The sequence below is a fragment of the Coloeus monedula genome, assembly GCF_965178545.1.
Source record: "Coloeus monedula genome assembly, chromosome: 7".
Taxonomy (NCBI): domain Eukaryota; kingdom Metazoa; phylum Chordata; class Aves; order Passeriformes; family Corvidae; genus Coloeus; species Coloeus monedula.
Window position 1 is genome coordinate 38,374,754 of NC_138787.1, and position 13,362 is coordinate 38,388,115.

Here is a 13,362-nt window from a genome sequence, read left to right on the forward strand (position 1 = left end):
TTTGAAATGAGAATTGTGTTGAGAGGCTTGAGAAAAGGCTTTGCAGATTCACTTCTGGTCTTCATGACTAAATTTGGGGATTTCTTCTGAAATGGTTGAATTTTCTGGCGTCAAAGATGCATCAGGGTTTTAATCACTGAGCACAGGAATTCCTAAATCTACCTGGTGCACTTGAAATTTCTGGGATAATCTTTCTACACTGAGAAAATCCCAGTTTCCTGCTGAAGAATGAAGGAATTAAATCAATTGCTCAGATTTTGCCCATTTTAGCCTTCCAAAAGCCAGATTTTTCTTTTCTTGTTATTGTTACATTTCAACACTGGAAAAGTGCAAGGGAGAGGTGTTTTTAGAAGGATTGAATCCAAACCTGGGAAGATTAATGGCTACTTGAAAAATACACACAGGGAGAAGCCAGGTGCTTATAGGGAAGTGGGAAAAGAGATTGGGAAGTTATTGCAAATCTGGAGTCCTGAATGTGCACTGGGTGAGGAGCTTGAAACCGGGGGTCCTTTTTTTTTCCTAATAGAATCCTTGGGCTGGTACAAGTTCAGATCTGTAACAGAGGGAAGAATTTGTGTGAAAATACCAAAAAGCAGCTTTTACAGTTCAGAGTATGGCTGTGGGGTAGCCCAGATATTGGGGAAAACCCACAGTGCTTAGGGGTTTTATTGGTCTAATTGGTTACAAATATTGTAATAAACCCATTAGAGTTGGTTTTCGGGCAGCATAAACAGCAGTGAGTGTGTTTATGTACCTTTGTGGGGGTAATAGGGGTTTCCAGGGGGGTTGACTGCTCCCAGTTTTTGTTTATCAGAGTTAATTCCTGACATGAATCTCAGATTTGCATTTCTTTTGTAGCCCGATACCCTTAAACCAGTGCCCTTTGGATTTCTGCTGGGAGCCTGAGGTGATGCTCTGTGGGCTGAAGGGGAGGACATTGGTTTATAATCCAGAGGTGTTAATGAGCATAAATACATCTTTTTAAAATTTCCATGTGTGTGGAATTTATCAGTGTTTGGGGGAAGCTGATCCCTCGAGGGAGGAGTGAGAGGTTTGGGAGAGGACTTGTTTCTCAGAGCTTCATTTTTGCAGTTTCTCATTATGGTCAGAGCACAAAGGTTGAATTCATACATATTTCTGCTTCTTGCTGAGGAATTTCCATAATTCTCAGGAGCTGGAGAACTTTAATAATGAATAGGCCTGGAAAAAAGGACTTGCAGCCTCTTGGGGTGGATTTTTCTCCGCTCCGGAGCTGCGCTGGCCAGTGGTGGAGGAGATCCTGGTGGATCCCCGTGCTCCAAGCTCTGGTACAGGATTTATGACTCCATTCTCCAAGGAATCCTCCAGCCCCTCTGGCATTAATTATTTGGAGAAAGGGAAGTGTGTGCTTGGAACTCTTCAGGCACAGGGAGAGGCTTGGGTTGGCCCTGTGCTCCAGAGCATCCTGAGGGTGTGAAGGCAGAGGGGGAGAAAGGGATCGCAGCTGGAGACAGGGGCTTGAATTCCCTGCTCTTCCCACATCCAGCCCATCCAGGTATAAAGGACAGAGGACATGGCTCAGGTGAGTCACAGAATCCTGGAATGTTTGGGTTCGACTGGAACTTAAAACTCATCCAGTGCCACTCCTGCCATGGGCAGGGACACCTCCCACTGTCCCAGGGTGCTTCAAGCCCCATCCAGCCTGGCCTTGGGCACTGCCAGGGATCCAGGGGCAGCCACAGCTGCTCTGGGAGTGCCAGGTCCTCCCAGTCCAAAGTGCAGGAGGAGGAACGGAGGCATCTCTGTGTCTCTGCTGGGGTGACACCGAGGTTGTTCAACAAAAGCGATGAAAGCGGCACAAACAAGGGGGTCATGGAAATCCTGGGACATGGGTTTAGCCTGGATTTTGTTCCACGGTCTGTAAACTTCCTGGGATTGTTTGAAGGAATTTTTAATATTGTGATTGATCTCACTCTTTGTGTCTGCTGGGTGCAGTGTGTTCGAGTTCCCCCTCTATTTACAGATTTATCGATCAGGTTCAGTGATGGAGCCCAAATCCATGGTGCCGTTCGTTGATGAAGTTTGATTCCAACTGGGCCATTGGAAGTTTCCCGTTCCCGGCCAGCGCCAGGGAGGGGAATTTCACCGGTGCGGCGCTGCCCCCTCGCGGGCAGCGGGGGGCACTGCAGGGAATGAGTTTGCATCCCGGGGGTTTGGAATTTCATGTTTGGAAGTTCCATACGGCTCTGTACACCTGCAGTGGACATTTCTTGATGTAATTATAAAATAATTCAGTTAATTGCCTATGTAATAATCCTGTTTTCCCCATTTTTCTTGGCTGACAATGCTGGATTTCTTTGATTGTTGTTTTAAATGTTGATACTGGTATGAGAAAGTTTTGCTGTCCCCGTGAACATTTCTGTCACTAACTCACAAATAATTGACTTTGTCTCCTCTAAGCTGTTTTTGCATCCCATTCCTGGTGTAAATAGTAATTTCTCTTGCCTGTGTTTTTTCCCTCTCTGCAAGCACGCCTTTCATATAATGATTGAGGTAAGAGGATGTTTGTTCCTGGCTTTCTGGGGATGTGGGAGACGTTGTTTGGTCGGAATTGTGATTTCTCAGTATTTTGGACGAGCCATTTGTCAACATGTGTGGTTTAAAAATGCAGCTTTAGCCTGGGGTTCATGGATCTCCTAAAATTCCCTGGAGCTCTCGTGGCTGGTGGGGTCAGTACCTGCAATCTGGGATTGATCCTGGAACACAGGGACATGGCCAGGGGGATCCATGGCCCCAGCACAGGGCTTTCCCTGGAAGCCAAGGGCGCATCCCACCCCCCTGTGCCCTGTCTTTGGCTCTCCATTCCCATCTCCCACCTGGAAACACCCACTGGAGCTGTGTGGTCTCCACCTGCTGATCCTGGCATTTTGTGTAGTGCAGAAACTCACAAAAATGGATCATCTGGAGAAAAATGAACGTACTCCTTCACTGCTCTTCATCTTTCCCACTGGCCCGGTGTTATTTTTATTTGTATTAAACTCCAAGTCCCCGGGACCCCTTAATTTAAAAACTGGGGCATTCCTGCTCAGCTTTTCAATGGAATATTGAAAACATCAAGATTTGAGGTGTAATAGAAATGCTCAATTTCTGTCATCGTTAAAGTTCTCTAATTAATACCTGAAATACCTTGGAAACACATTTTAGAAGAAAATCAAATGGTTTAAATGTCTTAAAATTTGAATATTTTCCTGACTGTGCCTCTGTAAAGAGTTTCCAGAGTTCCTTGGATCTCTATTCCATGTTTGATACCCTTATCCCAGTCAGGGATGCTGGGTCCTGCCTCCAAGGAGCTGCTTTTAATGGATTTGAGTTCCACATTTGTTGAGCTGCTCTCTGATCTCAAGACCCATTTTTGAGGACCCTTGAGGAACCCCATTCCTGGAAGTGACCCTTCCTTAAGGAATATTTTCCCTGTGTGACTCAGTCTGAGGGAAGGAGCAGGAACAGGGAATTGGGCCCTGGATTTTTTGACAGCTGGAAATCTGGGAGCCCAGTTTATCCTCCTGCCATCCCTGCTGGCATTCTGGCCTCGGCGCCACAGAGATCAGCCCCAAGGCCACACGGGAATAACGGGGCCTCTGGAACGTTAAACATTTTTCCTTGGAGCAGAGCGAGTTGGAAATATTGTCAGGGAATGCATCCATGTAAAAATAGTCCCTGGAGCTGCAGAGTCTGGAGTTGGATTTTAAGCAAGGTGTTCAGAAAAAATCGGGGGGAAAAAAAGGAAAACTTTTCTTTCTAGTTGTGTTAACAGCAGGAATTCTGCTTCCCACTTGGAATTGGGATTTGTTTGGGTTGGGCTGTGGGCGGGTGGCGCTGTCTCAGCAACAACGGAAATTTTGGCTCCCAGAAATGTCTTCCCAGGAAAGGGAAAGGTGCTGGAACTGCAGGAGGGGCTGTGGCAGGTGCTGGGAAGGTGGTGTGGAGAGCCAGGGATTTCTTGGAAATAGGGAATTTGGTGTATGGGAAGGGTTGTGGTCTACTGGGGAATTAGGAAGCACCAGGTTTCACTGTCACTTTCATTTCCAGCTCCTGGCAGAGATGCTGGAACTTGGAGGTTTTGATTTTCCTGATGGTTGATTCAGGCACCAGGTGCTTCCAAATCCCAGCAGTTTCTTGGGAGGAGAGTGTGGGAAGGAAGGGGAATCCAAGCCACTGGAGCAAAGGGGGATTTGGGGTTATTTCCTACAAATTTCTCTGGTTTAGACAAGGCGGGAGGTTCTGAACTTGAACAGTTCATTAAATCAGGGTTGGCTTTGGGGGATAAATTGGAGCATCTTGTTCCCACTTCCTCTTCTAACAACGACAAACTGCATTTACAAATCTTTGTTTAGTACAGTTTGTATTTTACAAATTGAGGGCACTGCTTTCCCTGGTGCCTGGAATATTCCAAGAGGGCTCTGGCAGGGAATGAAAGGCACCAAGGGAGGGAAATCTTCACTCTCAAACTTCATTTTCTGTGCTGCAAATGTTGATGTCACAACTTCAAGCGCCTGTCGCTGTCACATTGACAAAAGGATTTCCTCCTTTTTTGAGGACAGTGTTGCAGTGTGTTTCTAATTTGGATTTCAAATGTTATTTATATTCTTTTTCTAGTTATTAATTTATGCAATGAGGTTACTCTGCTCTGACTCTTCCTCTGAAACTTGTTCTTTTTAATTTATTTGTAGTTGTGTAAGAAAGCAGAGAGTGGATGTTTATTCCTGCACTGAAACTACTCAGGACTTGTGTTCTCAGCACTTGTCTCCATTCTCCCCCTATTAAGGGTTCTTAACCCCACAGTTTGTCACAAAATGTGTCTTTAACCTGCCCAGGATTTTATGGTTTTGATGGAAGTGCTCAAGTATTTAACTCTTTATTGAGTGCTCTCCTCTCTCTTGTTGAAGCAACTCCTCTGGTGGTTTTCATTCTCTTGAAAACAGCTTTACAGGGGCTCTGTGGGGAAAATAGAGGAGCCAAGGAGGTGTTTTGGACGCTTTTTGAAAACTTTGGGGTTGGTTGTTGGGGTTTTTATACCGGGATGAGCTGATCCCACCTGGAGGGAAAGGGCCAGCCCAGAAGGAAGCAGAGCTTTGGCAATAAAATCGAGAATCTGCTCGTTCTGTTCAGATGATGTGATACAGCAGCTACAGGGTGTGCAATAAACTGTCCCCTCCCCTTTCCCAGGAAGGGAAATGGTCCCAGGCTGTAGTGTGGGGATATGGAAATGGGATATGGAAATGGGATATGGATACAGAGCCCTGGGGAAGCTCCGTCTCACCTCCAGTTGTACCAATCCTGCAGGACAGGACAAGATCACCTCTGCAGTGTAGCTCCAGCTCCCTTCTGGGTCCAGCCAGGTGCTGGGATCTCAGGAACACACTGGCAAAGTGGGGAGCAGTGGGAGTGGGGCAGGAGGGGCTGATCCCCACATGTGGATCTGCAGGGTTCAAAGGTCCCACACATCAGATAAACACAGAAAACCTTAATTGCATCCAAGGAGCTCATTGCAATTCCAGCTCTTAACAAATGTAACAAGTAAAGCTTGATTATCTTTGTTCCTTAATTGCTGCTGTGCTTCCCCACCTGGTTACAATATCCCTTAATTTCTGCTGTGCTTTCCCACCTGGTTACAATATTCCTTAATTTCTGCTATGCTTTCTTCCCACCTGATTCCATTATTCCTTAATTTCTGCTGTGCTTTCCCACCTGGTCACATTATTCCTTAATTTTTGCTGTTTTCCCACCTGATTAGACTATTCCTTAATTTCTGCTGTGCTTTCCCACCTGAGTATATTCTTCTTTAATTTCTGCTGTGCTTTCCCAGCTGATCACGTCATTCCTTGGTTCCTGCTGTGCTGTCCCACCCGGTTATCCGGGTGTATCCCATCCCTGTGGAGCTGCTCCCTCTGGCACATCCCTCCTGAGCATGTTTCACAATCCCATTTCCCGTCCCTGCGGAGAAGGGCTCGGCTTTGTGCCTGGATGTTTGGGGAATTGCTGCAGTGGGGTTTGGCTGGGTGATTCCAGGATCTCCCCGTTTACAATCCTTTATCTGTAGTGCTGTCAGGGATGACATGAATTAATGCCATTAACATCAGCAGCATTAATTAATGGTCTCACCTGATTGCAGGATCCTGGGCCTCCCCCACCATCTCCGTTGATGGGTCTGAAGCCGCTGCAGCTCCTGGAGATCAAAGCCAGGGGGAGATTTGGGTGTGTGTGGAAAGCTCAGCTGCTCAATGAATACGTTGCAGTCAAAATATTCCCCATCCAGGTGAGCAGAACTCTTGGGGTCCTGGGTTGTTCCTCACATTAAAGCAGCTTTTCTTGGCCCAATAATTCTGTAAATCCAAATGGAAACGTCCTTGAGGTGTAAAAGATGCAGGAAGAGTTTTGGTGATTTAAAAGAAGTATTTTACTGCAGTAAACACATTACTGAAGCATAAACCCTGTGAAGTGTGTGTTTCTAGTCATAAAATCATTCAGCATCCATAGTTTTAAGCAGCTCTCACCCACTTCTTGACCAGTTAATAATCAAATTAAATTGTACTTAGAAGGAATGTCCTGAAATGCAAACCCTAAAGAGATTGTTCCAATTAAACCTGCCTCAATTAAGTGCCATAACACTTACTGCCCAGCAAGTGCCCTCGGAAAGCTGTGGCTTGGATTAAATGGATTGAAGAATTTTGAGAACACAGAGTGATGCTGAATGGTGATGCTGGGATGGGTTTTTACATTCATTAAAGCACCCCCTGCCACTCGAGGTGCAGGAATGTGCTGGTGTTTCCTGATGGTGATTAAACACTGCAGGCTCTTGTTCTTGCAGCAGAAATTCCCTGTGTTTTTTGATAGACCTTTTCCAAATGCTGGGAGCAAACTCCCCTCAGGGCCAGCCCCCGGTATCCCGTTCCTGGTGGGTAACTGGGGTTGTGCTGCTGTGTTTGCAGGACAAGCAGTCATGGCAGAACGAGTATGAGATCTACAGCCTGCCCGGGATGAAGCACGACAACATCCTGCAGTTCATTGGCGCCGAGAAGCGCGGCTCCAGCATTGACGTCGACCTGTGGCTCATCACCGCCTTCCACGAGAAGGTGGGGCTGCCCCTCCATGGGCTCGGGGCTCTCCTGAGTGAGGCAGGGGGAGAACAGCCCTAGAAGAGTGTCACAGATGTGGAGTTGAGGCAGATAAGGAAGAAAATTGAAAGTATTTTGCACTTAGCTGCTCGCTTTTCACTGGGTGTGAGTTTGGTTCAGTTCATTTTCAGACAGCTGAGGAAGCTGTCGTCAGGTTTTACTGATAGAGGAGTTGTTTAGGAAACAATCAAAAATTAATTCTACCTTTTTTTGGCTTTTTAGAATATGTCTTTTTGAATATCCCCCATCTAAGCCTGCCTGAAATAAATAACCTACCATCTTGCAGAGATTGGAGGAGGTTATTTTTGGTCCACTCTTGTTGGTTGATTGGAATGAAAAATAAAAATGAAGTGATACAGATTAATTCTATTGTGACAGCAACAGGAAGAAACACAAATATGATTAATTAAGAATATGTGCAGTTTTATGTTGAATAATTTTGATCTCTTTAGATTTGTTCAGTGAATATTTCACTCTGAAACTGGGGTGTTGAATGATTTCATCTCTGTTTATTCAGAGTGTCTTTCACTCTGAAACTCCTGTTGGTCCATGAGGAAGGACAGTCAGAGGTCCTACAGATGTTCCCCCCAGCTCAGCAGGAATTGCAGCTTTTCCCTGGATGAGTGACACTGAGCTGGGTGTGTGACTGTTTTGCTGCAGGGGTCCCTGACAGATTTCCTGAAGGCCAACGTGGTGTCGTGGAACGAGCTGTGCCACATCGCCCAGACCATGGCCCGTGGCCTGGCCTACCTGCACGAGGACATCCCGGGGCTCAAGGACGGCCACAAGCCGGCCATCTCCCACAGGTACTGCCCTGGGAATGGCAGCTGCCCGGGAATGGGGACACATGGGAATCCTGCATGCAGCCCATCACCTTCTGTTCCTGCAGGAATTCCGTGTCTCCGTGTTAGGAGCCAGCACGATGCATTTTTCCAAGGGTTTTGTTTCCTGCTATTTAAACAAGATGCACTCACTGCATACTCGGATTAAAACATTTGCATTCTATCTCTGTATCCCACTTGTATCATCCATATCTCCATATCTCCATATATCCATCATACATCTGTGTTTATTTTAAAAACAAGCAGAAATTTACAGTTCCAACTGCTGTCTCATTTGTTCCCATAAGGATAAAGGTCTGCAAGGTTTTATTATTGTCATTTTGTTGTTTAACTTATCTACTTCTTTATCCTGTTTTTGCCTTTCATACCATAATGTTCCTTGTTTTATGCTATCCCTTTTTCCTTAGTTTTATCTGTATTCCATGTTCTAGATCTCTAATTTGTGGTTTTTTCTTGAACTTGAAAGGGACATTAAAAGCAAGAATGTGCTGCTGAAAAACAACCTCACAGCTTGTATTGCTGATTTCGGTCTAGCTTTAAAGTTTGAGGCTGGAAAGTCTGCAGGAGACACCCATGGACAGGTAAGTTCTGGTTTATTTCCAGGAATGATCCAGCTGTTACATGGATGTGAATGGGAATTCCACCTCAGGCTCATTGCATAGCTTCTTCCCCTTTTTATCCTGACTGGAAGATTTGGACAAGAACTTTTGTCATATTTTATTAATTATTTAATTACTGTTCAGAAACTGAGGGATGAAACTTCCTAAGGCAGGAATAACCATGGCTTTGTTTAATCTGGGACAAAGCGTGGATTTTGTTTGGCAGCAGCTGGGCTGGTGCCCGTGCTGGGGCTGATTCTGGGTACAAATTGTGGTGTTCTGCTGCCCTTGCAGGTGGGCACCCGCAGGTACATGGCTCCGGAGGTGCTCGAAGGTGCTATCAACTTCCAAAGGGACGCGTTCCTGAGGATAGACATGTACGCCATGGGATTGGTCCTCTGGGAATTGGCCTCGCGCTGCACGGCCGCCGACGGTGAGCAACGGCCTCGGCTGGGGAATGCTCAGGGTCAGCACTGTGGGTCCCTGGAGTGTCCAAAGCCAGCTTGGGCAGGGCTTGGAGCAGCCTGGGATAGTGGGAGGCATCCCTGCCCATGGCAAGAGTGGAACTGGGTGAAATCTCTTCCAACCCAAACCACTCTGGGATTCTGATTATGGCCAAATTCCCAACAATCCAATCTTCTTTCCCTTTTCCAAGTCAGTGGTTGAACTCATGTTTCCCTCTGCAGGCCCCGTGGACGAGTACATGCTGCCTTTTGAGGAGGAGATTGGCCAGCACCCGTCCCTGGAGGACATGCAGGAAGTTGTGGTGCACAAAAAGAAGAGGCCTGTCCTAAGGGAGTGTTGGCAGAAACATTCTGTAAGTGTGACCCAACCCACTGCTGCAAGGATTTGAATCCCACATTCTGTCCATGCCGTGTTGTGTCCATCACACTGGGGTTTGGGAGGGATTTAATAATTCCAGTAGGAGTTAAATGGGCTGTAAATGTTCCTCATCTTAAACTGCTCTTTCTTCAGTAGTAGAAAGTGAGTGATTTTTTCAGCTTTTTGGTGGGAGATCCTGGAGTTACTTTTCATTGAAGTGCCAATTGATGGCTGAGGGATTCACCTCTTTAGAACACTGTGAAGCTCCAGCTGCAGAGAAAGATTTGCCCTGTGTTGTTGAAGAGTTGTTGGTTCAATAGTGCAGAACAAAGCAGAGCTGAGGCCCCACAGGACACTCCAGGTTTACACCCAACCCAGCCCCGTGTCCTGTGGGATCCAAGGGTTCCCATTTGCCCGGTGTCCCTTAAAACACCATTTTTTATCTGGGGCCCCCCTCTGTTCCTGTGGGTGTGTGATGGTTTTCCCTGGCCTGGTTTTCCACAGGGAATGGCGATGCTGTGTGAGACCATCGAGGAGTGCTGGGATCACGACGCCGAGGCCCGGCTGTCCGCGGGCTGTGTGGAGGAGAGGATCATCCAGATGCAAAAACTCACTAACATTATAACAACAGAGGACATTGTGACTGTGGTCACAATGGTGACAAACGTTGACTTTCCTCCCAAAGAATCCAGTCTATGATAGTTGCACTGGTCATGGAAGTGACCACAGGACTCTTCACTGGAGCTGCTACAGCGCACGGACTGCTGGCGTCACTGCTGTTCTGGGTGGGAAGAACGGATGGTAAGTCTCTCTGGAACATCACCAAGAGGTGTTTATCCTTTGTTTTCCCCCTCCTCCTCCTTCCCAACGTGGATCCATGAGACTTTCTGCATTCCCTGCTTACACCTGAAGGACGTGACTGAGAACCCCTCACGTGCTGATAAGGAACTTACAATGAAGAATCCGGACCTGAATGGGCTAATGAGCGTTTTAAACACTGACATCCGATTTCTTAATCCCTGTCAGAAGAGACTAATTCCTTTAAATGAACTACTGTTATTTTTTTTAAATCAAAAACATTTCATTTCAGATTTAAAAACAACAAAAAAAAAAAGGGTAACTTGTTTTTATTGCATTCGTTGTTGTTTATAAAATGACTATTGTAATGCGACTACGACACAGCTTGTGAATGTTCCGTGTGCTGCTGTTCCGTGTACAGAAACAAGAGTAATCAATGGGATAGAGCAAAGAGGCTTCCAAGTATTACTTAACCTCCCTCAACCAGGTATACCTCAGTTCCACCTCACTAAATTATGATTGACAACACTAATTGGAATAATAAACCGCTCCGTGTTTTGTAAATGATGTATTCCCAATTCCCTGTGTTATTTAAGAAGGGGAAAGCTTCATGCCCCCAGGAAGTGGCCATTCCTAGAGCCGTGTTTTTAGCCTTTTCTTGTACTCGCTTGTTGTGTATAAAAAAGAAAAAGTGCTGTTTATTGAAAGAAAATTTTCCTTCCTCTTTTAGTTGAAAGCTTTTCCCTCTGTTTCCCAGAGTATCTCATCCATTTATTTAACTGAATACTATTTAGGTTTGCTGTGTCTGAGGAATATTTGAAACCTTAAGCATGACTTTCTTTTTTTTTTTTTTTTTAATTTTTTTTTAAAATTTTCTCTGAGCTGTGACACTGGAAAGCTCTGAATTCTTGTTGTTTTTTTGAAAAAGAGTCTTTTTCCTATTTATGTTTGTGCCGAGGTCGCCGCGTGTTCCCTGTCCCGCCAGGCAGTGGGGGCTGTGTCACTGTTTCAGGATCACCTCAGGAAGCTCAGTTCCCCCAATTCCTCACCCTCTGCTTGGAGATTTGCAACTTCCCTCCACTCAAAGCTTGGTGCCATTGGAGGGGAGTGCAGCTCACTCCCTGTGAGCCACAGGTTGAGCCTGGAGTCACACACAAAGTTCTAGCCACAGATTCCAGATCCTAAATGTTACAAATTTCAGGGATAACCTAGTTCTGCTCACAATATGCAACGACCATTCCGAGGTAACAAAAGGAATATCAGTGTCCAGAGCACAGACTCACAAAAAACAAGGAAAAACATGAAAATGGCTTCACAACTCCAAGACTGGGGTTCAGGATGTCGAGCCTTATGCTGGAATTACAATGACTGGTAGCTGGGTGCCAAAGTGCTTCTCCCAAATCCTGTCTCACTACACTGATTGGATCCTTCAGGCCAAATTCCAAGGAAAATAAATGTTGTAAGCCCCTGGAGCGCAGAGGCGGCAGCGGCCCGTGGTGTGCTGTGTGTCCTTGTCTCCATGTGTCCACATGCAGAGTCTCTGCAAAGCAGCAGGCGGGAGCTCGCTGAAGGCTGGCTGGAACCTGGATCTGTGAACTTCATCCCTGGGAACAGTGGCGTGTGATGGATAAAGCAGAGCCAGGCCGGCTCTGGGCAGGGAGGGAGGAAGGGCTGATGTTCCACTCAGGGCTGTGGCACTGCTGCTCACAGCTGTGCCTGAGGATCCTGCTGCAAGGGGCCGTTGGAAAGGGGAAGAAATCCAGTTTGTGGGGTCCTCTTGGCCAGACACTTCCCTTTGGCTTCCATTTTTGCTCCACTTTTAATTAAACTCCACACAGCAGGACAGGACCGGAGCTGTGGAATTCTGAACCAGTCCCAACCCAGTCCTTCTCAGACACCTTGGGGCTTTTAACCCTTCCCTGGCAAAAACAGAGCCAAGGGATGGTTTCATTCTGTGCTGTTGGAAATCTGAGGCCCAAACTGAAGCTGTATCCAAGTCCCTCCTGTGTGTGACCCTTCCCACGGAGCTGCCACGGGCTCAGGGCTGGCTCCTACCTTTGGGATATCCCTGCTCAGTTCCTGTCCCACTCCCAGCTTCCTGGGATTTACCAGCATCATGTAGCGTCACTGAGAAAAGGCTGCTCCTTCCCAGTGCTTTTTAAGCGGTCAGAATGGTCTCCCCGAGCTGCTCTGCTCCAGCTGTGCCCCCAGGGCCTTGGGAATGAATTCCTGTTTCACTTCAGAGCATTCAGGGAGTTGAGCTGCTGGAGCAGCAAGGGCAGGATCCAGGGAACATGGTGCTAGGGATGATTTTGGCATTGTTCTGGCAGTGCCCATTGGCCCTTCCTGTCCTGAGCTCCTGAGGGGCAGCAGCTGTGAGCTCCCAGCCCAAGGATGGCCCTGGACTGGTGTGTGAGCCCCTGCCTGGCCTCACCAGGTGTGATTTTTATGTGTGAGAGGGTGAGAAGTTCCTGTCCCACATCCTCAGAGCTGCTGGAGGGGTTGAACCAGTGCTGCCACTCCTGGGGTATTCCCAACCTGCCCCATGAACATGGAAATCACCCAGAACCCACAGGGGTGTAGTTCTCCAGTCTCCAGTGTAATCAGTGCTGAGACCTGTCCCGCTCCCATCAGCATCGACACAATCAGTCAGGTCACCCCCTCTCCTCTTTTCCAGCTTTTTTAACCTTTTTAAAGACATTTCTGTTTATCAGGAACACTTGGTACAAAACACCGGAAGCTGCAATACACATCCCTGGGCAAAACGACTCCAGTAGCATCCTTGATGGAACATCTGTTACCTCAGATACTCAACCAGCAGGACTGCTTTGCTTTCTCCCTCAGTTTTGGTTTTTTTTCAGTCCATCTCCTCTTTGTTACCTCTCGAGTTTGGTGAGCGATTACTTTAACTTTCCTCTTTGTATTTGTCAGTGTTTTGGGCACAGGTTGTTGTACTACTGTCAAAAGGCACTTGCTGCTTTTCTGCAAGTGCCAAAAAACCAACCAACCCCCCCTCGCCCTCAATAAAGTGATTGTTAAATATTGTACAAATACAAATGTATACTCTGCCCTCTTCCCCAGCGGGAAAATAAAAAATGTGACTACTCTGACTTGCAAATGCTTCTTTGGAAACTTACTTTAAACACA

General features: G+C 46.7%; 1 protein-coding gene across 1 annotated transcript in view; it reads left to right on the plus strand.

Annotated features, from left to right (window-relative positions):
- The window catches only part of ACVR2A (activin A receptor type 2A), a 50,486-nt gene extending 37,161 nt beyond the window's left edge, over window positions 1–13,325 (plus strand). The window contains exons 5-11 of the mRNA XM_082284991.1: window positions 6,152–6,295; window positions 6,969–7,112; window positions 7,815–7,960; window positions 8,463–8,577; window positions 8,890–9,028; window positions 9,282–9,412; window positions 9,922–13,325. Of these exons, the coding sequence (XP_082141117.1) occupies window positions 6,152–6,295; window positions 6,969–7,112; window positions 7,815–7,960; window positions 8,463–8,577; window positions 8,890–9,028; window positions 9,282–9,412; window positions 9,922–10,116 (1,014 nt within the window). The 3' untranslated portion in view covers window positions 10,117–13,325. The remainder of the gene's footprint in view (window positions 1–6,151; window positions 6,296–6,968; window positions 7,113–7,814; window positions 7,961–8,462; window positions 8,578–8,889; window positions 9,029–9,281; window positions 9,413–9,921) is intronic.
- Window positions 13,326–13,362: the final 37 nt, after the last annotated feature.